The sequence below is a fragment of the Lates calcarifer genome, unplaced genomic scaffold (genome assembly GCF_001640805.2).
Source record: "Lates calcarifer isolate ASB-BC8 unplaced genomic scaffold, TLL_Latcal_v3 _unitig_2006_quiver_642, whole genome shotgun sequence".
Lineage (NCBI taxonomy): Eukaryota > Metazoa > Chordata > Actinopteri > Centropomidae > Lates > Lates calcarifer.
The window spans coordinates 180429-204914 of record NW_026115916.1 but is presented as its reverse complement, the minus strand read 5'-3'; the positions used below and the strand labels follow the sequence as shown (position 1 = coordinate 204914).

The 24486-nt window shown below is 47.0% G+C and overlaps 1 protein-coding gene across 1 annotated transcript; it reads left to right on the top strand.

Moving 5' to 3' along the window:
- The first annotated feature begins 135 nt into the window (after positions 1 to 135).
- Positions 136 to 23036, top strand: mgaa (MAX dimerization protein MGA a). The gene is given in 28 exon segments (XM_051067785.1): positions 136 to 2198; positions 4905 to 6088; positions 7113 to 8967; positions 10242 to 10347; positions 11437 to 11538; positions 11708 to 11836; positions 12356 to 12478; positions 12747 to 13567; positions 13919 to 14192; positions 14405 to 14697; positions 15000 to 15078; positions 15153 to 15493; positions 16056 to 16328; positions 16456 to 16729; positions 16932 to 17117; positions 17198 to 17464; positions 17549 to 18071; positions 18073 to 18220; positions 18315 to 18431; positions 18525 to 18636; positions 18774 to 18913; positions 19001 to 19092; positions 19717 to 19825; positions 19906 to 20017; positions 20091 to 20510; positions 20674 to 20811; positions 20893 to 21021; positions 21162 to 23036. Coding segments are annotated over 27 exon segments (8937 nt in total). The 5' UTR covers positions 136 to 2198; positions 4905 to 4979; the 3' UTR covers positions 21827 to 23036.
- The last annotated feature ends 1450 nt before the right edge of the window (positions 23037 to 24486 follow it).

Genomic DNA, 24486 nt, shown 5'->3' with positions numbered 1-24486 from the left:
GTTTCATCTTCACTCTGCTGATGAGTTCAGGTTCACCTGGGAAATAACACTTTCATCACCACTGAAGAGACGCTGGGCTAGTTCTTACAGAGAAGACTAACAGGATAAACTGTTAGCATGTTAGCTCACTTTAACAACAGACTAATGTGACGTCAGCTGAGAAAACTAACATGGGTTTAACATTAAACCGGATCCAGATCTTAAACTGGAGTTAAACCAGACTGAACTCGTCATTCACATTTAATCCGGTTAGATTCAGTTTTATTCACTGTAACATGTTACTGTGAAGATTAAATAAAGAACTGAAATGTTGAGCTTCATCACAGAAGCCATGTTGATTTCTTCTCCTGTTTAAAGATGAACAGTTCATTCACGGACTCACACCGTAACACAACAAACACACAGCTGCTGCTCCGGGACCAGGACTACTCCTCCACCTACTGTGTAAACCTGCACATTAAGGACCGGACTCTCGGTTTAAAGACTAGACTCTGGAGACCTGATCCAGACCGGAATAAGAAGCGGACTCTTCAGGACTGGATGAACAGGTTTGTTCAACGCTCGCTCTGGTTCAGACTTGGTGTGGTTTCCGGTCTGGAACAGTTACCTGGCTGATCACCTGGTCTGTTAGCTGGTAGCCGTGTGTTAGCCTAAAGCTAAGCTAGCTGCCGCTGCGAGGAGATATGATGACACACACACACACACACACACACACACACACACACTCTGAATAACATGAAGCTATTTCGCAGCATTATCAGTTTATTATACAGCGCATGCGCAACAACTCGCGAACCTGCGGCTCAAACGCGGTTTATTGATTTAAATAAAAACCGTAAACTCGGTTTGAAGCGACGAACGTGAAAATCTGTCACTGTAATCTGTTACTGTCACTGTAACTGTGCTCGTGTCCAGTGGTGGAGGCATTCACATTCTGTACTTAAAGTACTGATACTGTCAGAGTACTTCATTACTTCCTCGGCCCTGCGCTGTAAATGTTAGTTATGTAAAAGTATTTTAAGTATCATAATGAAAATAAAGTGAAATGACTTGAAGCAGAGTAGTTCCAGTACTTCACGTGATGTCAGCAGATTACTATTACTGGTGTATTAACGTGTCATCATCAGTTTACTGCAGCAGATTGTTCAGGACTAATGACTACTCTCATTGTGGATTACTCAGCTGACGATTTCCTCTATAATTAACTGATTACTGCCGATCACAGTTACTCAGAGACAAAGTCACATGATGCAAATGATTCATCACATCAGAGATGTTTGGTTCTTTAAATGAGTGATTTCCAGCTCCGCTAGTTTTTACTGTGGAGTAGTTTCATTAATATCAGAGTATTTGCTGCTGAGAAAGAACAATATTCACCTGGACTCTGTTTATACCCTGTCTGTCTGTCTGTGGTTCGGTTCAGCTCCATCATGGCGGCCGCTCTGTGTTTACAGACGGGGGTCAGTGGTTCTTCTCTGCGGGTGGTGTCGGTCTGACCGTGTCCTCCACCCACAGATAACCACCTCACACCCAACATGGCGGCTGAAACATCAGCTCTGAGGACAGTAATGCGACACAAACACATTTAAACCGACGGAGTCCGTTAAACACCGATCACCGAGACAGACGAGGCGAATCGAAGCGACTTCACGACCACAGCCGAAGTTAACGGTTTCACCGCTGCCGGTAAACACGGACTGAACTCTGCTTTATCCTTCAAATAAACCGATCGCTGGTTAAACTCTCTCGTTAACGGAGCCGGTATCAGCCCGGTCCACACAGGAAATGGTTTCCCAGACACATTCCCGCCAGTATCACGAACCCGTTTCTCCGTTAAATCTCAGTGTTCTGTAAAACTACAGAGAACCCGCGCTCTGTCTCTGTCATGGCGGCGTCCTCCACACCCGTTAAACACTCCAGTAAACTGTTCCGGGAGCAGAGGTAGGTTTACTGAGGGCACCACACGGTCGTCCCGGCAGATAACGGACAGCAGATCCTCCGGCGTCGGTGCTCGAGGTACCGGGACGAGTTTTGAAACAGGTGGCGGCAGCAAGATGGCGGCCGAGGCTGCGCAGTACGACGGAGCAGCGGGACGGATGATGACGTTACAGTGAAGGACACCGCGTGCTGTTTTCCCTCCTCAGTTAGAAAACATTCCCGATGTCGGTGATGAGGCGCGTTCGACGGAAAAACAGACGGTAACGCTCGGATTAACGTTATACCGTCGAAATACTCGATGTGTTCGCGCATGCCGAAGGTAATCCGTGTGCCGTTATCAGAGCACGTGGTGTAGAGGCTCGGCACAGGCAGAGTTTAATGGGCAGCCATGACGGGGCTCAGCCTCAGGCCTGCTGCTGCTGCTAGGCTAACTCCACTCTGTCACCATCACGTGCAGGTTAATGCGTCCTCTGCTACAGGATGGAACTGGTCGGACACGGTTATTGACTGTTATAGGATCAATACGTTCCTTCATTTCGTCAAACTGATCAGGTTTTTCATCAGGTTAAGTTTCCACTCTGCTGGTAAATGGTACCAGATCAGTTCATGCATGCATCATGGAGAATTATTAGTAATAATCAGGGTCTGCAGGTATAAAAACACTGAGTCCAGCTTCTTTCATCAAGGTCTTAGTTAGTGTTTCTGCTGTAGACGCTGACTACAGCTCACTGAGCTGCCAAGTGTCGCTTTAACACTGATTTGTCTGTTTATCTGGGTCCAGGTGTGGACAGGTCAAGACACAACGGAGCCCCTGAACATGTAAAAGACCCAAGACTGAAATGTGACGATGGAACTCTAGTGTCTGTTTGTGTTGTGTAGGCTGTGAACGTTATGCTAGGCAGACTCCCACCGGAATCACTGAGACTGGTTTGGTGTACTGTGTCAATAATCTGGTCGTCATTTTTGGAAACTTCTGCTGGGTCTTTAAAACAAAGCAGCTGGTGAAGAACTATCAGCGAACCATCAACATGTCTGTAAAATGGAGACAGAAGGACAGATATTAAATCACAAGTGTAACACTGGGCAGGTAGAGGTTTAAAGGTTTCTGTTTTCTCAGCTGAGATTAATGGATTTTGCAGTGTATTTCAATCAGTGAGTCTCATGTCATCACGCATCAACAGATCCCATCTGCAGAGCTAAACCAACAACATGTTGTCCATCTCTTCCCTACCTGTGGCTCTCAGCTTCAACCCCTCTGTAAAAACGGCTCTCAGATATATGGGTTTATTTTTAAAGGCTCGGTAGTTTCCTAAAGCAGCTGCTCACTGTAGTTTTTTTTAATCAAACTGGAGGAAATAGTGCATTAGTTTGGGACTATTTTCAGTGGCGGATTAATCCATATTTGGTGCTGTAGCGTGTTCAGCATGATTGTGTGTGTTTGTGATGATGACGGAACATGTCACCCAGAGGAATAAGATGGAGGATACACCACACCACAGTTACTCTTGAATTTTGTGTGACTTGAACATTTGTATGAAACACTGTCTGTAATGTTAAATCGAGGTAAAATGCATCTTCACCAACTCATAGCAGCATAAACCATCATTCAGTTCATAAACTCCTGTCACTTCATCATTCACATCAAACACATTAACAAACTGATCTGCACATAGAACAGAAACTGCTGCACAGGCTCGTTACATAAACTACTGGAGGTTGTTAGATTTTCAACATGAACTGAACGCCAACATTAAAGTAAAGGCTTCTGCAAACTGTTCATGTTCTGCCTAAAATGGGTTTTATTTTCCATGTTTCTGGGTGTAAATGATTGATTGGTGCAAAACTCTATAGTATCTGTGCAGTATTGATCAGTACCAGTGAACAGCTGCTGTAATGTAATCCAATAGAATGTAATCCAACGATCAATTGTTCATGACAAAGTCTGTCCATTAAAGTTCTGGTTTTTGTCTCTGACAGACTCAGATTGTTCTTCTCAGAGTCTGATAACATGATAGGATTCCTACAGAGACAGAGCTTTTTATTAAAGAGTCAGATCCTTTTAGTTTAACCAGAAACATCTCTATATATCTCTACCAGACTCCATTGACAAAAAGAGGGATTTTACTGGGAGCTGCTGGAATACCACTGCCTCCATCTGTTAGTGTTTGTGTTACTGTGTGGTCCTTTTACTTCATTTGAAGGATCTGAATACTTCTTCCACCACTGAAAATCACACAATAATAATGAACGTAAAAGGGAAAGGTTGAGCTGTAGTGTTGTTTATTGTTAATCCAGCAGCTATGGTGCTGTTTTAATTTTGATTGTTGTGGTTTGAGCTGGATTTATATTTGATAGAAGAGTTAACAGCAGTTCTTTCAGCTGTCCTGTCACAGATGCAGTAAAGGTTGTAGTTATTGTTCACTGGTGGATCGCTCACAGGTTACCAGGACGCATTAAGCTTCTGTCATGTACCAGTTAGTATCTGTGTTTACATTTTTTCATTTACTTTGTCATAAAGAGTGCCGATGGCAAGATTCACTCTGCCTCATTATTGAACAGAAGACTGTTACCATGCAGAAAAATCTCAACTGGTTTCAGAAATCTGTAGGTGAAGATCCAAACAGCCCATGCTGACAGTCACAGTTGTTGTCTTTGTGTGGTGTCTTTGTAGCTGCTGTAGCTCCAAGTTACATTTTGGAGGAAGCATACTTCAGCTGCAGTTTGTAACTGTGGTGTAGCTACAGTGGTTACATGAATTTCTTACAATGCAGTAACTGTGAACTCTCGATTTCACAGCTCAGATCCACTCCACACACAAGCTTGAGATCAATATTTTTACCCTGTAATATGACTCAGTTAACTCTGTAGTTCTTTATTGAAGAACTTTTGCGATTTAACCAGAAAGCTCTGAAAATGTGCCCAGTGTAAAAAATACATTATACAAGTTTCTCACTTTTGTGTTTCAGGATGCTGCCTTGATGCGTTGTACAAATGTGTAAAAAGTGGGATCTCCCAGTCCTTTAGATGTCTGGGACCCGTTCATGGCTTCTAAGAAGAAGCAGAAAGGCATGGTGTTCCATCACGAAGGGGCAACCACCCCTGCAGCAGCACCTGCAGCCAGCCATCCACCTGCATGCTTTGTTGTTCCTAAACCAGGGAAGGCGAGCGAAGGTGGGATGGAACGAAGCACCCCTGTGACCAATGAGGAGGCAGGTGTGATGGGTAAACCCAACATGTACCCATTGAAGGAAGCCGTCAGGACTACTGCTGAACTTCCTGCTGTGAAACATCCAACCAGTTCAAACCCTCAGTCAGAAAACCTGTCACCTGATAGCATCTGCAGAGGCATCAGAGTGACACTGGACAACAACAGTATGTGGAACGAATTCTTCAGATGCAAAACAGAGATGATTCTGACTAAACAAGGCAGCAGGATGTTCCCTTACTGCCGCTTCCACATCTCTGGCTTGCAGCCATCTAGGAAGTATTCTTTGATCATGGACATTCAACCCTTAGACCACAGTCGTTACAAGTGGACTGGCAAGAGCTGGCAAGTTGCTGGGAAAGCAGAATGTCATGTAAAGAGTCAACCATTCGCTCATCCAGAGTCCCCATCGACAGGTCAACACTGGATGCAGAATCCAGTGTCCTTTTACAAACTGAAGCTCACAAACAATATTTCAGACCAAGAGGGGAACACAATCCTGCACCCGCTGCACTGCTACATGCCACGACTGCATGTAGTCCAAACTGACAAAGCTGCTAAAGACATAAAGCTACAAGGTCCTGGTGTCGTCACATTCACTTTTCCCCAGACTGAGTTTATGGCGGTTACTGCCTACCAGAACTCACGGTTTGCTCAGCTGAAAGTTGACTACAACCCATTTGTTAAAGGATTGAAGGAGGATGGGTCCAGTTCGTGGGGCCTGAAACTAAAATTGAACTCTGGCAAAGACTCACACAAAGATGGAGGCACGACAACTAACAAGCAGCATCCTGTGAAGAAGAGCTTGAAGTCTTTGCTCGCAAACCATAAACCTCGAAGCTCAAAAGCAGCAGACTTTAAACCTTTGGTGTCAGGTGACTTCCAGAAAAATTCCACTCCAAACAAAGATCAGTCAGCTGCCAAGGTTCCAGAAGAGAGTTCATGGTAAGAGTTCCACTTTGACAGAGAACACACCACGCACACACCAACACACAATAGGGCAAAAGAATGAAGGTCAGCTTCCTATAAGTGTCCATCTGCATATTTCAGAACACATTAAAATACACTTTCATGGCTATGCACCTTATGACCTGATTGTGTTTAGTTAGGTCCTGCATCTTTTGTACTTCCTTTGCCTTTCACCAAATGTGGCTACGTATATATAAAAACTTTTGCCCAGTTTACACCCAGTGTTTTTGCTTTCAAATGGGTTTGAATTAGTGCCTTACCAGTTGTCCACAAAATGTGCACAGTGATGGGTATCTTTGCTTATCTTCACTAATGCCTTATTTTCACATACAACCTTCAGCTCGCGAGTATGTTTTAGAATCTGGCATGTAATTTACATATCCACCTCTGGTTTAGGGTTAGGGTTATTTTTTCCTGTTGACATTCTACTAGCGCAGAACAACATCACTCATTTGCCAAATCTCAGTAGCTTGGTGACGTTATATGATATTAAATAGAAAAACTGTTGACTGTGCGACAATTAGCTTTTCCAAAATTTGTTTGAAGAACCTTCACTCAGTTGAGGTGGCACTAATGGCATAGCTGCTAACACTGCCTTTTGTTTCCCAAGTGTGATTGGTTATATCTTGGTTGTCACCTGCACATCAGAATGTTTGGATAAAGTTGAACCTTTGTCAGCTTCGCTAGGTCATGCTGAAACGTCTTGAATTGTGAGTGGCAGCAAAATATTTGTAAGATCTATTTATTATAAATGGCACCCTGTTGTGCCTCTAGTGTTAAAGGGCTTATGTGTGAAGGTGGGGGGGGGGGGGGGTAGTACCAAACATGAGGCATGAGGCCTGGCTGTAATTGGCTAATGAGGGTATAAATTTGCAGCACCAGTTGATGCTGACATTTATTTGAGTGTGTAACTTAATGTAATGTTCATCAAGAGTTTAGTACGAATGTCAGAGTTAAGTTCTCCAGTGTTTCACTAATGTGATGTTTGTATTTTCTGCAGCAGCAGCTCACGTCCTGCTCAGAAGTTATTTTCTGAACTTATTCGGGAGGCTCACGTGTCACTACAGCGATGTAACCTGGAGCAACTTGGCATCACCTCTCACAGAACTGAGCTAATAAACACTAAAACCACAGCACTGAAGAGTAACAGAGAGGATGTCCCTGAGAAAGACAGTGTATCTGTGAAAACACAAGGTGAAACGTCACCTGCAAACAAAAGTGACACTTTTTTAGAGGAAAGAGGAAGGAAAATTAAGGAGGACAAGCACCTTTTGAATTCACCGAACTGCAAGGGCAGTTTTAGGACAGATGAGGTCAATAATGTTTCTTCTCCAGTGGTGTCCCAGAACTCACATGTGGACTCAGACCACCAGCCCAAACCTGAAGCTCCATCAGAGGTGAATGTAAAGCAGCATAAACGGCCAGCACCTCTACCTCTGCCAGCCCTTGCCCTTTTTTTGAAGCAGCATTCAACAAAATCTAAAAAGGCCAAGAGCAAGCTGGACTCTCCTCCCCCAGCACACCCATCAGATTCTCCCTCTGGATCACTGAGTTCTGCTGCAGCTTCTGCATGTTTGCCTTCTAATCACAGCAGCAATGCAACCGGTCCCTCAACGGATCTCACTGGTGATGTTACAAAATCTGACAACCAGGCCTCTGGGTGTACTGGTGCAGATGTTCATCCAAGTGAAATGATTTCGAATGTCACAGGACAAGTAGTTGAAACAACCCCTAATGCTCCCAATCCATCATGTTTAGAACTAAAGGGACCAAGAACAGAGGGTCACTTGGCCTCCGTTTTAGTTTCTGAAGGCCCAGGCTCAGACCTGACAATACCAGATGGTACTCCTGTGCTACCCAACTCAGATCAGCCATCTTGTACCCTTGGGACAACTAAATCCACCATTTCATCAACTCTTGCTACCTCTTCTGTGTCCCCCGTTTTGTCACCACCCTTTGACACAGTGTTACCTGCCCTGAACTCACCACAAACACCAACCATCACTGAGTCTTCCACACTACCTTTAGACTCCCCCACCAGGAAGTCTGATTCTTTGCTTCCGGACCCAGAGTGTTCTTCTTTTGGCTTTGAGCCTTTGTCACCTGCGAGCTCTCCAGAACCTTTACCTCCCCTGCCTGCCTCGTTAGCTTTAGAACTTGACTCCACTACATGTGAACCAACTCCACAACCAGTACCTCCTGAAGAGTTACCACAAAGTGAAGACTCTACCGCATCTGTGTTTAAATGGCATACAGTGTTACCTCTACCTGAACCGTACATAGATGCTTCGTTCTCAACATTTCAGCCCACATCACAGGCTCTTCCTTTACCGTCTATCACACCACCTTTGTTGCCTTCCCTGACTCCCTCAAACCCTGAACAACAGTCTCTGGACACATCCACACCTCCCCCTGATTCTGCTCCATCATTTCAAGAGAACGAACAGTCGCTGCCTTTCCCAGGAGAACTGTCCCCCCTCACGCTCCAGTTGCCACTGTCTCCAACCTTTTCTTCATTAGATGGAGATGGATTATCACCAACACCTTCACTCACGGACCTCGTGCACTTTTTCTCCACCAATGATGACCTTGGGATGGGGGTGGAGTTTTCTAACACTGAAGTGGTGGCTGTTACCCTCCCACCTCCCACTACAGTAGAAGCAAACGCACATGAGCCTTCTCAGCAAGTTCAACCAATCCCAACCATCAAACCCTGCAAGCGCAAGAAGTCGTCTCGGCGCCGAAAGCTTACCAAGCTGGATATGGATCAGAAGATTGATGACTCCACCTACATTAGCATGCAGCCTAACCTGGAGGAAGTGGAGGAGCAGTTATTTATCTCGTTCACGTCAAAGGTAAAACTAAAGGTTGTCATGTCCCAGTTATTTGTTCATAGCACAATATGTTTCTCAGGACGTCTACATTTTATGTAATTTTAAATAAAGAGAACCTGGAAACTTTGTGGCTCAAGCCCAAAACACACCACGAAGGTATGACAGATGGATGACGGGTCGAATCAGCAGTTAGAAATAACTTAATAACTATAGATTGTAAATTTCCCCATTGTGGGACTAATAAAGGAGTATCTTATCTTAGAAACACCTCACCCAATATCTAGGCAGGTGTTTATCAGTAAATGAAACCATAGTTTAGTAGTTTAAAGTTTAAAGGCTCAAATCTCATGTATCTGTTGGACCAAAACCTAAAGTCTAGTTTTGAATTAAGTGGGTTATGTTTTGAACTGTTATTTGAATCTTAGTTAAGTCTTATGTAGCTCATTTATCAGCCTGTTACTCCAGACATTTCAACTTCCACATTTCAAAGTTTGTTCTCTCAATTTAATCTTAAACTGACAATATTAAAAATGGCTGAGTTTTTGAAATCGATATGGCTAAATATCTATGCTCTCTGTAGAGAAATAGACATGTCCAGCCTTGAGGTGGTTCAGGTTCAGAGTCTGATATAGAACTTAATAGGAAAGATGAGCCAAAGAAGAAAGAAAAAAGAGATTAAAGCCTGGTAAAGTTCCACTCAAGACAAACTTCATATTAGCTGTGTGAACTTTTTGTAGAAACTGTTGAGAGTCAGCACACAGCTGGGGAGCAGAAAGTACAGACCCTTAATATTTACACGGAAAACTTTATGGTAGCCAGTATTTTTTAGAAGTAAATTTATATGCAGCACATTTTTCTTTTCTTTCTGTGAAAGTCCCAAATCATCAACACAACGCAGAGGTGTCAGCTTTACTGATCAGCCACATGTTATATGGTTATACATTTTCCATCAGTCTGCAGCTCCTCAGTAACTGTGAGAGCTGTCTGAACCTTTCAGTACTTAGCACCATAGAAAATCCACAGATCTGCCTCTGACCAGGTCTGAGGTTTCCTTTTTGGGATAATGAACATTTTGCACCTTTTACAGGTTGGTTTTCTCATTCTCGTTCTGTTTTTTCCTTTAAACCCGTCTATAAGCTGAACGCATTTTTCACAGGTGTCACTAATTACAGTAATTGTAATTGCATTGTAATGATTTCGGAACAAAGCCATCGTTAATGTGATTGTTAAGAATGTTGTGTCTAATTAAAAATAACTTATGTACATTAAATTAAAAACTGAACCTCATATTTCAGGAGGCCCTCAAACTTCACATCGCAGACTCCTCTGAAGGAACAGTCACACAACCTCAGGCGACACCTGAAGATCACCTGACACAACCTGCTGACACACCTGAGAGAGGTGACAACATGCCTATCACCAATGTTTCCTCTAAGCTGCGCACCTGCGCAATCGCGCACTGCTCCCGCTTTCTCTGCGCACAGCAAAACTATGTAGCACATAAAATTACAGTGTGCACGTCTGATGTTGCTCACAGTGGTCCAAGGAATTCTCAGGGAGTTTGTGTGTATGCTCAGACACATGAAAATTAGGGGGAACATTGACTATCATGTTACTACAGTCAGACCATGTTTGAAAACATCCATCAACCAACAGCTTTATATGTGTCGAAGTTGGCATTGCTTATTGTATCCAGTTAGCTAACAAGATAATCACCTTTCTACTCTGTAATTAGCTGGTTTAGTTGATTTCTACCATGTTTACATGAGCAAGACACAAAATCTGGTCCTAATGGGGACTAAAGGCTAACTCTGAGGTACCAGGAACCACAAGCTAACCCTGAGCTAACAGGAAAGAGGAAGCAATATTAAGATGGTGGGACTTAAAAGCTAACTTTCAGCTAAAAGGAGCCAGAAGCTGTTTGTAAGCTAACTGGAAGTAGCTAATGCTAACAGTATCTAGACACAGAGATGTAAAAAGAAAGGACTTTCCTAAAAACTAACTCTAAGCTAATAGGAGCTAGTAGCTAACAGGACCTAGGCACTAACTCCTACGGGAACTCAAAGCTAACGTGATCTAGAAGTTAACTTGAAGCTTCAGGCCTCACATGCTAACAGAAACTAGATGCTAACTTTAAATTAAAAAGACCTAGACGCTAACTTTATATTACGTACTTGGAATTGGAAACTTAAGAGAAATTAGTCGCAAACAGGTCCCAGGGGTAACTGGTCTTAGAGGCTAATGCTTAGTAATTATGCTACAAGCAGCTACCATTACACCAGATATGCTAACTGTTTGTAACTGCTATAATATCTACCACCTGTAATGTTGATTATGCTAGCGGTTTGCTGTCTACATGCTACTGTCTGCTTGCTACAAGTTTCCCCCTGCCTCCACTGTTTGTGCTAAGCTAGGGTAACAGATGATCTCTGATACGTCTTATTTACGTAAATGAAAATGTCTGTTTAATTAAAACGTGTTGGTTTCCAGCAGAGAGTCTGGAGCAGAGCATCTCTGCCTGTGAGCAGATCCTCCTCAGAGACCTGAAGCTGATGAAACACAAACAGGTCATTCATCCTGTGCTGCAGGAAGGTTCGTACAAATACGATCTACAGTCAGTTTAAACAACAGGAACATTCAGCGGGATGTTTTCTGTTGTCGTGCTGTCAGACCTGTATCAACAAACATTTTAACTATACAAAGCAGCAGAAGGTTAAACCTCCACTCCTCCAGGTGACGACTGCTCTGTGTTTGTTCTCAGTGGGTCTGAAGATGAACCTGCTGGATCCGACTCTGGCCATAGACCTGCAGTACCTGGGAGTCCGTCTGCCCATCCCTCCTCCCGGAGTCTCTCTGGAGCCTCTTCCCCAGGAGCTGCCTCCATCTCAGGGTCAGTACCTTCACTCTGAGCTGGAGGTCCTGTCTATGATCCACAGCTTCAGTATTCATTTAGTAACTTAATAAAGAGCTGGAGTTTGGTCTGAGCTGGAGACCATGTCCTGGGGCTTTCTGTTTGTATGATTAGATAAATATATATTTACTATTCTATGTGCAGAGCAACAGATTCAAAACAGGGTTTTTAATGTGCTCCGTGACATTTGATGTTATTTATTTTTATCATCGATTCATCTGTCAGTTATTCTCTGATGAATCAGTGAAACATTTTGTCTGTAAAACAGCAGAAAATGTGAAAAGTGCTCTTCATAGTTTCCCACAGTGATGTAACAAAGTGTTTTGTTTTGTCCAAACCCAAAATATTCAGTTCAACATCATATAACAGGAGTAAAAGGAGGTTCTTGTATAACATTGGGCCAGTTGGACCTACGTTAATTATGGTTCCAATCTTTGCCTTTAACATAAAAACCTTGGCTGCTGTTTGTCGTCATTTCCTCTGTTTTTTTTTTTTCAGGTGTTTGTGCAGCATTTGTGTCTCGAACAGGAAAAACCACTGATGTGACTCAGATTAAAGGGTGGAGAGAGAAATTCATACCATCAGAGGCTCCATCCACACCTTCGTCAGCCAGAGCTGAAGGTAACTGATGTTCAGCTGAATAAACAGAGCCTCAGATCAGTTTTCCTCCTGGTCTGGTTGACTTATTTGTCGTCTTACAGTCTGCTCAGTTCTCGTTCTATTTGATCTGTTTTATTAGGAAGTCTTTAAACTCCTCAGTGTTAGTTCATGTTAGAGTTTTAGTCATGTTCAGACTGTTTCAGTCGCAGACATTCAAATACTCTGATCAGCTTCTCGGCCGCTCATCAGGATGAATCTCACTTTGTTCGTTCTGTCTTGTTTCCTGCAGCTGGTCCCAGTTCAGATCTACAGAAGAAGAACCTGTCTGCGTTCTGCAGCGACATGTTGGATGAGTATCTGGAGAACGAGGGGAAGCTCATTGATGAGCGAGCTGCCAGCTTCTCCCAGCCTCTGATGGAGCCGGTGGTCTACGAGCTCCCCACCAGGAGCACTAGCTATGTCCGGACTCTGGACAGCGTCCTGAAGAAACACAGCGTCAGTTCCCCCACCACAGACCTCATCTCTGGATTCATCCCCCCCTCCAAGAGACCCAGACTGTCCCTCAAAGAGACCAAGACCTCCAGGAGAGGAGAGAGGAAACAGAGAGGTCCTAAACAGACCAAACTCAGACCAGAATCTGCTCCAGTTGCAACGCTTGAACCAGCCGAATCAAACCTGGTCCCAAAACAGGCTGCGGTCCAGACCCCCCCATCAGAGCACACAGCACCCGTCACTGAGCCTCACAAGTCCAAGAAAAACCAGCTGAAGGTTCGATTCAACCACACAGGCCCATTAACTTTCCATCCTCAGAGCCCCGCCTTCAAGAGGAGGAGGAAACTCAAACCCAAGACCTCGTCCCAGACCCTCAGCCCCTCCCGATCCACTGCTCCCCCTCTGGACCTCTCCGGGGACCTGGCTCCTCTGGAGTCAGACTCTGAGCTTGGCGCTGATCAGGGAGACGAAACCCAGAGGGACGTCCGACCCCTGATGACCCGAGCTCTGCTGAGACAGAAAGACCTGGAGGACGGGGTGGTATGGGAGGGCCGAGCCCGGACCAGCATCACTGAGGAGAGGGCCGCCATCGCCCTGACGTCCCTGTTCACTCTGATGGTACGAGATCACAGCAACACTTCCTGCTGTCAGTTCAGAGGGAGCAGGGAAACCTCAGGTCCTTCTCTCACCTGGATGTTACCTCACTGTGGGTGATACAAGTAACATCCAGGTGAATCAAGGACCAGAGGTTTCCCAGCAGAACACTGGATTTAAACAGGAAGTTTGATTCAGTGTCACTGAGGCCACACCCACCAGTGATGTCACAGTGTTCTGTAGTGCACCTGTGACATCACTGCAGCCAGGTGAGAGGTTCAGTAAACACCAGATGTTCAGGTGTGAAGTTCCTCTTTAAAACATGTGACAGTCCCAGTCCAGGTGGTCTAACCGGTTCCCATGGTCCCTCCTCAGGGTTTCGTCAGTGAGAACCCGACTGCTCCAATCCAGCTGATCCGGAGACGGGCCTCCCCCTGCCTGAATGAGTTCTGCAGGCTGGGCTGTGTCTGCTCCAGTCTGTCCCACGTGTCCAAGGTCGGACACTGCGGCCGGCCTTCTTGCATGTTCGGCTGCAGCTGCCTCAAGCAGAAGGTGGTCCTCCTCAAGAACCTAGATGGCTCCGACTCCAGCCCCTCCCACCACGGAAACTCCAAGAGGAGGAGGAGGAGGAGGATGAAGATGGCTTATAGTGAGTGCCACACCTGCACCACCACACCTGCACCACTGTCATGTTGTTAAGATGTAGAGAGAAATCAGCTGATGACAGTATGAAGCACATTTAGACAGAGCTAAGCTAGCTGTTTCCTTCTGTTTCCAGTCTTTATGCTAAGCTAAACTAACCAGGTGCAGTAGCTTCATATTAGCTGACTCGTCTCACCTAACTTCCTGTCCTGCTTGTAGTTCTGAAGGAGGCAGACAGCGTTACCCAACCTGCCGAGCGGGTCCGGACTCTGTGGAAGAGGGACATTGGAGACTCCGATCCAGATCCGCTCCACATCCCTGAGCCAGGATCTCTGCGCCTCCCCTCTGTAAGGACTGATCCTGCTCAGAGAACAACCAGCTCTTCTCTCAGACTCAGACATGAATCCAGAGACCAGACTGTGTCTCTGTGTTTGCAGGAGGTCAGAGAGAGGAGCAGCAGCTGTGCCAGGGTCAGAGGTTACAGCGGGAGGAGGAGGAGACACAAACTACAGGTGAGAGTCTTTTCCTGTATCTTCTGCCTCCCCTCACACTGAGGTGAGTGTTTGTGTGTGAGGTGGTGGATGAAGTCAGACAGGATACGTAGACTCAGGTGAACCAGGTGTGACAGTCTGGCTCAGCAGTCTGGTTCATCATGTTCTACAGGTGTGTTGTGTGTGTACGTGTGTATACACCTGCATATATACCTGTATATATATGTGTGTATACCTGTGTGTATACCTGGAGAATGACAGGAGGAAGCAGCTGATGATCAGTCCGACCTGTGGAATAACTGTGTCTGGTGTTTTTCCTCCAGGAGAACAAAGACCTGAAGTCTAAACCTGTTCGACTGAAACCTCTGAAACACCTGACCCTGAAGACCAGTCCTCCTCCAGGTAGGTTCACTTACTCCTCCTCCTCCTCCTCTCTTTGATGCGGAGAGTGACTTATGTTTTGTGTTTGTCCTCAGGTGAACCTCCTCCCCCTCCTCCTCCCCCTCCTCCCTCAGAACCTCCACCCAAACCATCCAAGCGTCTGATCATCCTGGCGGAGTGTAAGTGGGCGAGCGACGCCGACAGGAGCCACGTGTTGCAGAGTCTGTGTGAGGCGATGGCTCAGGACCGGCTGGACGCTCCATTCTGGATCAGAGACTACCTCATCAGTCCCATCAGTCAGAGCGTGGAGGAGAGCGGCGCCGACCGCTGCATCCAGTACGAGATCCACATCTCCAGACCCAGAGTGGAGCCAGAGAGACCAGCAATAAGACCAGAACAAGAAGGAGACCAGGGACAGGAGAGACCGCAACAACAGGTCTGAGCTTAAAACACAACAACACAACAAACCTGTGAGTTCTGCTGGTGTTTGTTGGAGCCTGAGAGAGAATCAGTCAGCGGCAATAAATCTCTGTTCTGTTTTAACTCAGAGGAAAATGAATCTTTAAGCTTCAGATAAAACCAAACGTCACCTCTGTTCTCCTCAGATGTAACAATATCAACACGATAAAACCTCCATGATACAATATTTACTGTGATATCTTTAAAAAGGCAAATGAAGACAAATCTGTTTATTGAACCAAGAATCAGGAATAGATCAGGTACATTTAGATCAGATTCTAAGTTTCTAAATTAAACCACACTCGGCTCACGTTTCTCTTCTCACTGTGACGTAGTGAAGTAAAGGTACAAAGTAACATTAAATGGAAATACTCAAGTAAAGTCCAAGTATCTACAGTAATGGAGTAGATGTAATCCTCAGTGACAGTTTGAACATCAGTGATCATGGATGATGAACCAGGAGCAGGTCGACGGTAAATAACAAAACAGCGAGAGGAAATATTTAACCATGAAGGTAAAGGTGTCTCGTGTCTCTGCAGGAGCATCTGAGACAGGTGAACAAGGAGGCGGAGCCTCTGGAGGACTGGCAGCGGGAGGTGGAGGAAGGTGACATCCAGGAGGAGGAGGAGGGACCAGCTGTGCAGCAGGTGGAGGAAGGGAGGGAGAGGAGTGGAGGGAAGATGAGAATAAAAACAAAGAAGAGGAGGAGGAGGATGGTCAGCATGGCTCTGCCCTTCCTCACTGGGATCTCCCCTGCTGGATTCCTCTTAGCCAATAGGAAACAACCAGGAGGGACAGACCACCTGGTCCAGGTAACAGATCCATATACAGTCCTGACCTCAGATTCCTGAAGGTCCCTGAAGATCAGAGCTCATGAACTCACCTGTTTCAGGTGTCTGTCGTCAGAGAAACTAACAAACTCTGTCGTTTATTTTCCAGGTGAACGGGAAGCTCTATCCTCTGGCGAAGATCCAGCTGGGGAAGATGGGGGCGCTCCACCCGGCCAACCGTCTGGCGGCCTACCTGACGGGCCGGGTTGGGTCCAACAGGAAGCAGCAAGGTTCTTCATCCTCCACTAAACCTCCTCAGACCCAGACCTCAGGACCGACCCCCAAGACCGTCACCTCGTCTTCCTCTGATCCTGCTGCCTCCAGCAGCACCACCCCACCTGGACCACGGCCGGCGTCAGTACTCACCTCCCCACCCTCCACAGGTGAGAGTCTCAGGCTGATCTGAGACCAGGTCTTTTAAACACAGTGTGAGAAACTGTCAGAGTCCAGGCCAACTCTGCATTAGCATTAGCAATAGCAGCTTCACACTCACCCACAGGTTGTTGCGCAGACAGAGCCTCAGACTCGGGATTCTGGACTTTAAACTCATCGTATCTTTAACGTTTCAAACCGTCTGTGTCGCAGTTCTTCAGCCCACCGCTGTCCTGATCGACCAATCAGCTGCTGCGTCCGGTGACCCACCAACAGGTGAAGCACCTGAGGGGGTGAGGACTCAGGTCGTGGCAGTGAAGGTGTACCCGAGTCCTGCAGCGGGGGGCGCGCAGGTCAGAGCGGCCCCAGTAGCTCCTGGAGGCTCCACCCCCTCGACAGGTAACACCTGACCCGGGTCAGGAAGTTATTGATATGTGATTGGAAACTGCCCCCTGCTGTACTGACTCTGTGTGTTTCAGCCTCTCAGGTGAGCGGCTCCGTGCTCAGACCTGTGAACCCGTCTCCTGGAGGTTCCCAGGTGCTGGTCCAGGTCCCAGGTCCTTGTGTGGAGGTGCCCCTGTGGAATCTGACCCCCCCCTCCTCCACTGGTCAGAGGATGGTCCTAAAGCCGGTCCTGAGGCCGGCACCGGGGGTTCAGTATTACCGGGTACCGGATGGTAAGCTGGTCCAGCTGGTCCCCCTCAGCCAGGTGACACCGGTCCGACCAAACCTGCGGGTCCACAAAGGTGAGTCACCGAGGCAGAAGGCCGTCTCTCTTTCTCTCTCTCTCTCTATGTCTGTCCATCTGACCGTCTCCTCCCCCCCTGCAGGACCGTCCTCCCCCTCAGTCCTCCCCCCTGCGTCCTCCACAGTGACTACACCCTCCTCCTCCTCCTCCTCCTTCCGGTCTCAGAGGGGGACGTGCACCTTTAAAATTCTTCCCTCCGACTCCAGGAAGGAACCAATCATCATCACCTGTCCTAAACTCCCCCCCCAGGCCCCCACCAAGGTGGTGCCGGCTCTGAGCTCCTTCACCCTCCTCCAGCCTCGCCCCCGTTCCTCCGTCACCCCGGTGAACCTCATCTCCCTCAAACCCTCTGGAGGTCGGGGGGCAGAGCTCGGGGTGAAGACGGTGGCGGTGTCTGCAGTCCCGGTGGGTCCCGGACAGGTACCGGTCCTGAAACCTGCTCCACCTCAAACCTCCTCCTCCCAGACCCCCGCAGAGAAGACTCACAGAGCGACACCCCCACCTCTTCCTCCTCTGGCGTCAGAGGTCACACCTGTGTCCCCGCCACACCCCCCCGCCGAGCCTGGCCCGGGACCTAGTGGACCTGGACATCATCTGTGTGGATGACAACACGGAGCTCGTTACCACGGAGAAGCGGCCAACGGAGGTGGTGGACCTGGTGGAGTCGTCGAGCGGCGAGACGGAAAACTCCTCAGACTTTGGAGACGAGTCGGGAAGCGAGGAGGAGAAGGAGGAGGAGGTGAAACCGAACCACGTAAGAGACGAGACATCTTTACTCAAACATTCTCTTCCCCCTCCTCTCCTCCTCCTCTTCTCTCCCTCCTCACCTCCTCTCTCTGTCTTCACAGAGACATAACGCTCTGGAGAGGAGGCGTCGGATCAGGATCCAGCAGCTGTTTGATGGTCTGAGGAGGGTGGTGGGGCTGATGGAGGAGAAGGCTTCAAAGATCTCCACCCTGAAGAAGGTCCGAGTGTCAGACAGGTGGAGGCTCAGTGACTCGGCTCCGCCCTGTGTGTACAGGTGTAGCTAACAGACAGGTGTTGTGTTTGTGGTGCAGGCTGTGCAGGTGATCCAGGAGCTGAGGACAACGGACGCAGACCTGCAGCAGAGGAAGAGGAGGCTGATGAAGAGGAGGGAGGAGCTTCTCTCCATCATCACTCCACCTGCAGGTCAGAATAACTCCACCTGTTTACAGCAGGTCTGTGTGACCACAGGAGAACAGAACTAGAACCTCCAGGTCTGAGGTGCTGGTTCTGATCCTGGTTCAGTTTCCTCTCAGATCAGTAACAAACGTCTGTGTGTTCAGATGAGATCAGCTCAGAGAGAGGAGAAACTGGAGCAGACCTGATGGAGGAGGATCTGTCCGAGGAGACCGTGGACTCGTCTGATGAGGACCGAGTCACCCGAGTCACCCGAGTCCACCGAGTTGACGGGGATGTCTCTGCTGTAAGATCCTCTCAGCCTCACCTGCTGCGAGCCACAGGTTCTCAGGTGAAACGTCACCTGACCCTGACCTCTCTGTGTTTGCTTCAGGAGGAGGAGGGGGAGGTTCCTGGTGTTGCCATGGAGACGGTGGAGAACAGTTGTCAGAACCAGAGGAGGAAGAAGACGATGAAGAGCTCTGAGTAAGAACTGAAGCTGTTTCACTGTTTATTTCACCTCCTCCCTCAGACTGTGAATCAATGAATCAATATACAGTTCAGCATATTTATATTTATTTATGTCAATGCCATACAGAGTCCAGTATACTCAGCATTTTTATCTTAAATCACCCTCAATTCTATTGTATTTATATTCTTTTGCTATTCTATTTATATTCTGTGTCGTTTGCTAACTGTCCTGCAGGCTGCCCTGTGTGATGTATCTGTCTGTATAAGCTGCTGGAAACTTAATTTCCCAGAGGGAGTCATCCCAGAGGGATCAATAAAGTCTGTCTAAGTCTCTAAGTCTAAGTCTGAATCATTGAATCAATGAAACATTGAATCATTGAATCAATGAAACATTGAATCATTGAATCAATGAACGAGTGAACTCCTCTTTCTACAGCTCCTTGTCATTTTTATCCACGATTAGAAAACCATGTTTGGATGAAGGTTTAAATGGTTTAAATGAATGTGAATCTGGTTCTGAATGATTAGTGTTGATGAGGAACTCTCCTTCTTGTTGTTGATCGTCAGTGTTTATAAACAGACTCCCAGAGTATAACCTGTAATCACAGTAAAACCTGTCTGATTATTGTCTGTCAACAGAAACAATGTGAAGACGATGGTTGAAGCTCGGAGCGTCTCCGCCGCCTTCAGATCTCTGAGTTCAGTCATGAACAGTAAAAACTGCTCAAAGAGGCGTCTGCTGGAACAGGTGAATCTCTGCTGGACTCTCAGCTCTCCTCTCTCTCTCCACCTGTCTCCACCTGTCTCAGTTTGTGTTTTCTGTCTCAGGCTCGGCAGCAGATCCAGACTATGCAGACTGAGATGGTGAGACTGAAGAGTCTGAAGATCGTCCTGAACCAGCAGAGAAACACCTATATCAGAGAGATCTCCCAAAGATCAGGTAGGAAACAGGCGGAGGTGACGGTGTTGATGCTGTAGGTGGAGCTGTAACCTGTAGGTGTGTTTGGTTGCAGGTAAGAGTGAGCAGAGAGTCCTGAGGAAGCTGCAGCACCTGTCGTCCAAACAGAAGAAGATGGAGGAGCAGCAGAGGTACCGAGCAGCCAATCAGCTGTCAGCAGCGGTAGGGGGCGTGGCCTCTGATCCTCCAACAGGAGACACAGCTGATGATGACATCATACTCACATCATCAAACCTGCAGCAGACTCCACAAGCTCCTCACACTCCTGTTTCTGCCCCGCCCACCGCTGCATCTGTCCAGACACCTGTCCAGCAGTCTCAGAGGATCCTGCAGGTGTCGATGCCTGTCCCGGCTCGCCCCACTGTATCCCACAATGCACCTGTGGTGAGGGACCGGCCGAGGACGATCCCCAACATCCTGTCTCGCAGTAAAAATCCAGCTCCACCTTCGTCTCTGCTCAACAAGACTGTGGACGGTAAGAACCCAAGATGGAGACGCATCGATCATAACTGACTGAATAACTCACTAACTGACTCACTAACTGACTCACTAACTGACTCAATAACTCATTAACTCACTGACTGACTGATTAGCCCTCCTGTTGTCTCTGTGTTGATCACCTGGTTGTGTTTGTCCAGGTGAGGCTCCGTCCTTTCGGGCTCTGGTTCCGGCTGAGGTTCTGTCTCTGGTTGGTGCAGCATTGCCGGGACAACAGGTCCTGACCCTGAGCCCGCTGGTGGGGGGGCCAGCGGTTCTGCAGACGACCCCTACGCCAGGTACTGACCGACCGCTGTCACTCTGTTCTGCTGCTTCAACGTGCTCCTATTTTGAAAGTAAGACGTGTCCTCTTCCTGTAGGCGTGGCCTCAGTCACCCTAAACATCCCCAGTCTGACCAATCAGCAGATCCATGTCACCTCCCTGCCCCGACCCCCAACCGGTAAGATCGACGCCAGCTCTGCCCCCTTAATGGTCACTAACCTAACAGGTAACTAAACAGGGAACTAAGTAATTCAGTAACTAACTCACAGCTCGTTAACTAACAGAATGAGAACTAACTCAGTAACCAGACCTGTTCAACTGAACCCAGTGAGCGTCGATCATCTGATTTGTTTTTATTCTTTGCAGCCTCGAACGTCAACAACCTGCTGCACCTGGTCCAACCGGCTCCCCCGCCCCTCCCTGCTCCGCCCCTGTTGGTCTCTGCTGGATCTGATCTGATCAGAGACCAGGACCGAGCTCCATCCCAGACTGACACCAGACCTGAGTCCTCCTCCTCTGCCGGTCTGAGTCCTAATGGTGGGGTTGAGGTGGGGGGTCCTCTGGGTCTGGATCGGCAGCCAGAGACCGAGAGTCTGACGTCCCTCCTCGACGAGCTTGTCTTTCTAAACCAGCAGACTGTCTCCACGGCAACCACGGACGGGGTCTCCTCCGAGGCGGACGCTATAGGGGGCAGAGACGAGGACCTTGGCCACGCCCACAGCCCCTGGCTCCTGCAGCTGGACTCAGACTCTGACACCATCACCACGGAAACAGAGGAGGCGGGGTTTCAGGGACACGCAGAGATGTCACAGACCGGAACGGCCAATGAGAACACTAAAGGCGGTGTCCTGACTCCGCCCCCTCTGCTGCAGATGAAGGTGGGCGGGGACAAGATAGTGGACCCCGCCAGCAGTGATGGAGTGGCAGGAGGAGGGGGAGGGAGGGGAGTGGGGAGGGCAGAGGGGGGCGGGGCCTGGAGGCCGATGCCGAGGCTGGTTCCCCTGGGGCTGAGAGGAAATCCGTCCAGCTGACTGGTGATGTCACAGCAGGGTCAGGTTCTCATTGGCTGACAGTCAGAGGGCGCTCTCTGTCAGCCAATCAGAGGCATTTCTTTGATGTTTACAGATGAGATTTTGTCTCTTATTTATTTTGTCCACGTTTCTCTGATTTTAAACTTCAGCAGCAACGCAACCAGAGCAACTTCAGGAGAGACAGTTGCTGTGGACGTTGCTCTTCAGCGTCACAGGAAGATTGTTGCCACAAGAAATTTGAGTTTGATCGTTTCAGGACAAACGTTCAGATCAGTGCCTCTCTGACATCCAAAGACCTGAGAGAGTGTGTCTGTGTGTGTCTGTGTGGTGGTGGTGGTGGTGGTGTGTTGTGTCAGGATCAGTTCAGAGAATAAAGTTGAAATAGAACAGAGTCAGTTCAGTTTAATCTCCATGTTTTGTTTTAATCAGGTGAATTTCACAGAAACAAACTGAACGTCTTCAGATTTAAAGTTGTCAATATTTTATTTTAATTGATCTCTAGCAGTCAATTCATCGATCAGCAGAAAATCAATCAGCTGTTTTCATCAGTTAAATTGTTGACATGTTTTAACTAAAAGTTTTTTTCGCCTTAAAGAATCTTTTCTTTTTTCATATTTGACCAAATTTAATATTTTTAGTTTTGTTTGAATAAAATAATCTGAACTCCTCACAGTTCTGACGTTTTATAGACCCTAAAGTTTCATTGTTTAAACATGTTGACTTTTTTCTCTGTACTGTCTGACAGTTTAAACTCTTATTCTCCATGTTGTTGTTTGTGTTGCCGAGTTTTTCAGTCTGAAATCTGACGGGTCAGAGGAAAACATTCAGTCACTGGACAAAGAAAATGACGTCCAGAGTCTGATTTCTAAAGATGAAAAATATAAACGTTTCTTCATATTTCAACAATAAAAACGCTACGAGTCTTTACAGGAAATGGCTGCTCATGTCTCACCTGGACTCACCTTCACCTGCTCAGTGTTCACAGGACGATTAAAGGACCAGTGTTTGAAGCTCTGGTCTGTGATAAGATGACTGTTCTCAGATGAAGCTGCTTCTCTTTGTGTTGAATGAAACGAGTTCTGCTGCTGCTCCACGTCGTTTTTCTTAAATTTGTATTTTTGTACACAAACACTCAGATGTAAATATAAGTTGTCTGACTGCAGATGTCTCGCAGTACTGCACTCTAATATAAATAAAGTTTGAATATGAACTTCTGACTCCAGCTGTCATTTTAAAAATATTTATTTTCACACAACATTCAACACACTGAAACTTCTACTCAGGAACGTCATTTTTGTAATTTACAGGACTGAACACATCGTGCCATTGTATGGAAGCAAAGAAATGTCAAATTTATTTTTTGCAAAGGGTTCTGGTGGTCTAACAAGATAAGCAGAGACCATAAGTTGCAAATCACATAGGATATGTGAACGTGCAGATTCTGGATTGAGTCCCGTGGGGGGAGTTATGAGCAAGGGGTTATGAAAACTAGTGAATTTCCCACAAGTGGGATAAATAAAGTCTATCTTATTATTAATTAGCCAAATACCTGAGTGTGAAATTTAATCACAGCTCTGGAAAAATTCCAGAATGAAATAATGTTGTGAATCTTCTCTAAATGTCCAGAGTTTAAGAAATGTTACAGACTTTAAATCTTTTTAATCAGTCTCACGATCACAGAAAATAAAAGTTCAGATGTTAGAATGCAGAAAATCTGAAACAGTGAAACCGAGAAAAACAAAAACTCTGAGGAGAATTCAGACCATAGAAATTTAAATCATCGGCAGCAGCTGGACTTGATTCTTTTTACAGATGTTTGAAGCTCAGTGAAGTGTCGACCCCCCGGACTGTGAGCAGCCTCCAGCTCCTGGTCTTCCTGGTCCTCCTGGTCCTGATCTTGATCCTCCTGGTCCTCCAGTTCTTGGACCTCCAGGTCCTGGTCCTCCTGGTCCTCCTGGTCCTGCAGCTTCTGGTCCTCCTGGTCCTGGTCCTGATCCTGATCCTCCTGGTCCTCCAGCTCTTGGTCCTCCTGGTCCTTCTTGTCTTCCAGCTCCTGGTCCTCCTAGGTAACCGTCAGCTCCATGAGGACCACCTGCTTCAAAGATCCTGGTGACAGGACCACGTCTGGCCTCACGATGTGGTCTGATACCTTGAGCTGCCTCCCTAACTCGACTCCCAGGTCCCAGTCCATCACATCCAGGCTGAGGGAGCTCATCAGTCCTGACAAACACAATAACAAAACGAGGACCTGTTCCTGAGGTCGTCTCTCTCAGGACTGAGGATGAATCCAGGGCATCATGTACAGTCTCTGATCCGCCGAGGTTCAGTCCAGGACATGCTCCTTGACACCTGGCCCCACCTTCTCCAGGACCAGACGATTATTGAAATAAAACATTTTTTACTGATCCTGGTCCCTAGTTTATCATTTTCATTACAACAGAAGTTATTTTACCTTTTAACTTTCAAACCCTAACCCACAAAACATCCGGGACACATCGTCACTTCCTGTCAGTTTTCTGTTAGTTTTTATCAAAATAAAAGTAAAAACGTTGAAACCAACATTTGAATAGACCGAGATGTTCGGGTTGAAGCTGCAGTTTGTGTCTTTGCCACTCGGTGTCGCTGCTGCTTCAGTCAGCGTGGCGCGGCAAAGCTGCCGG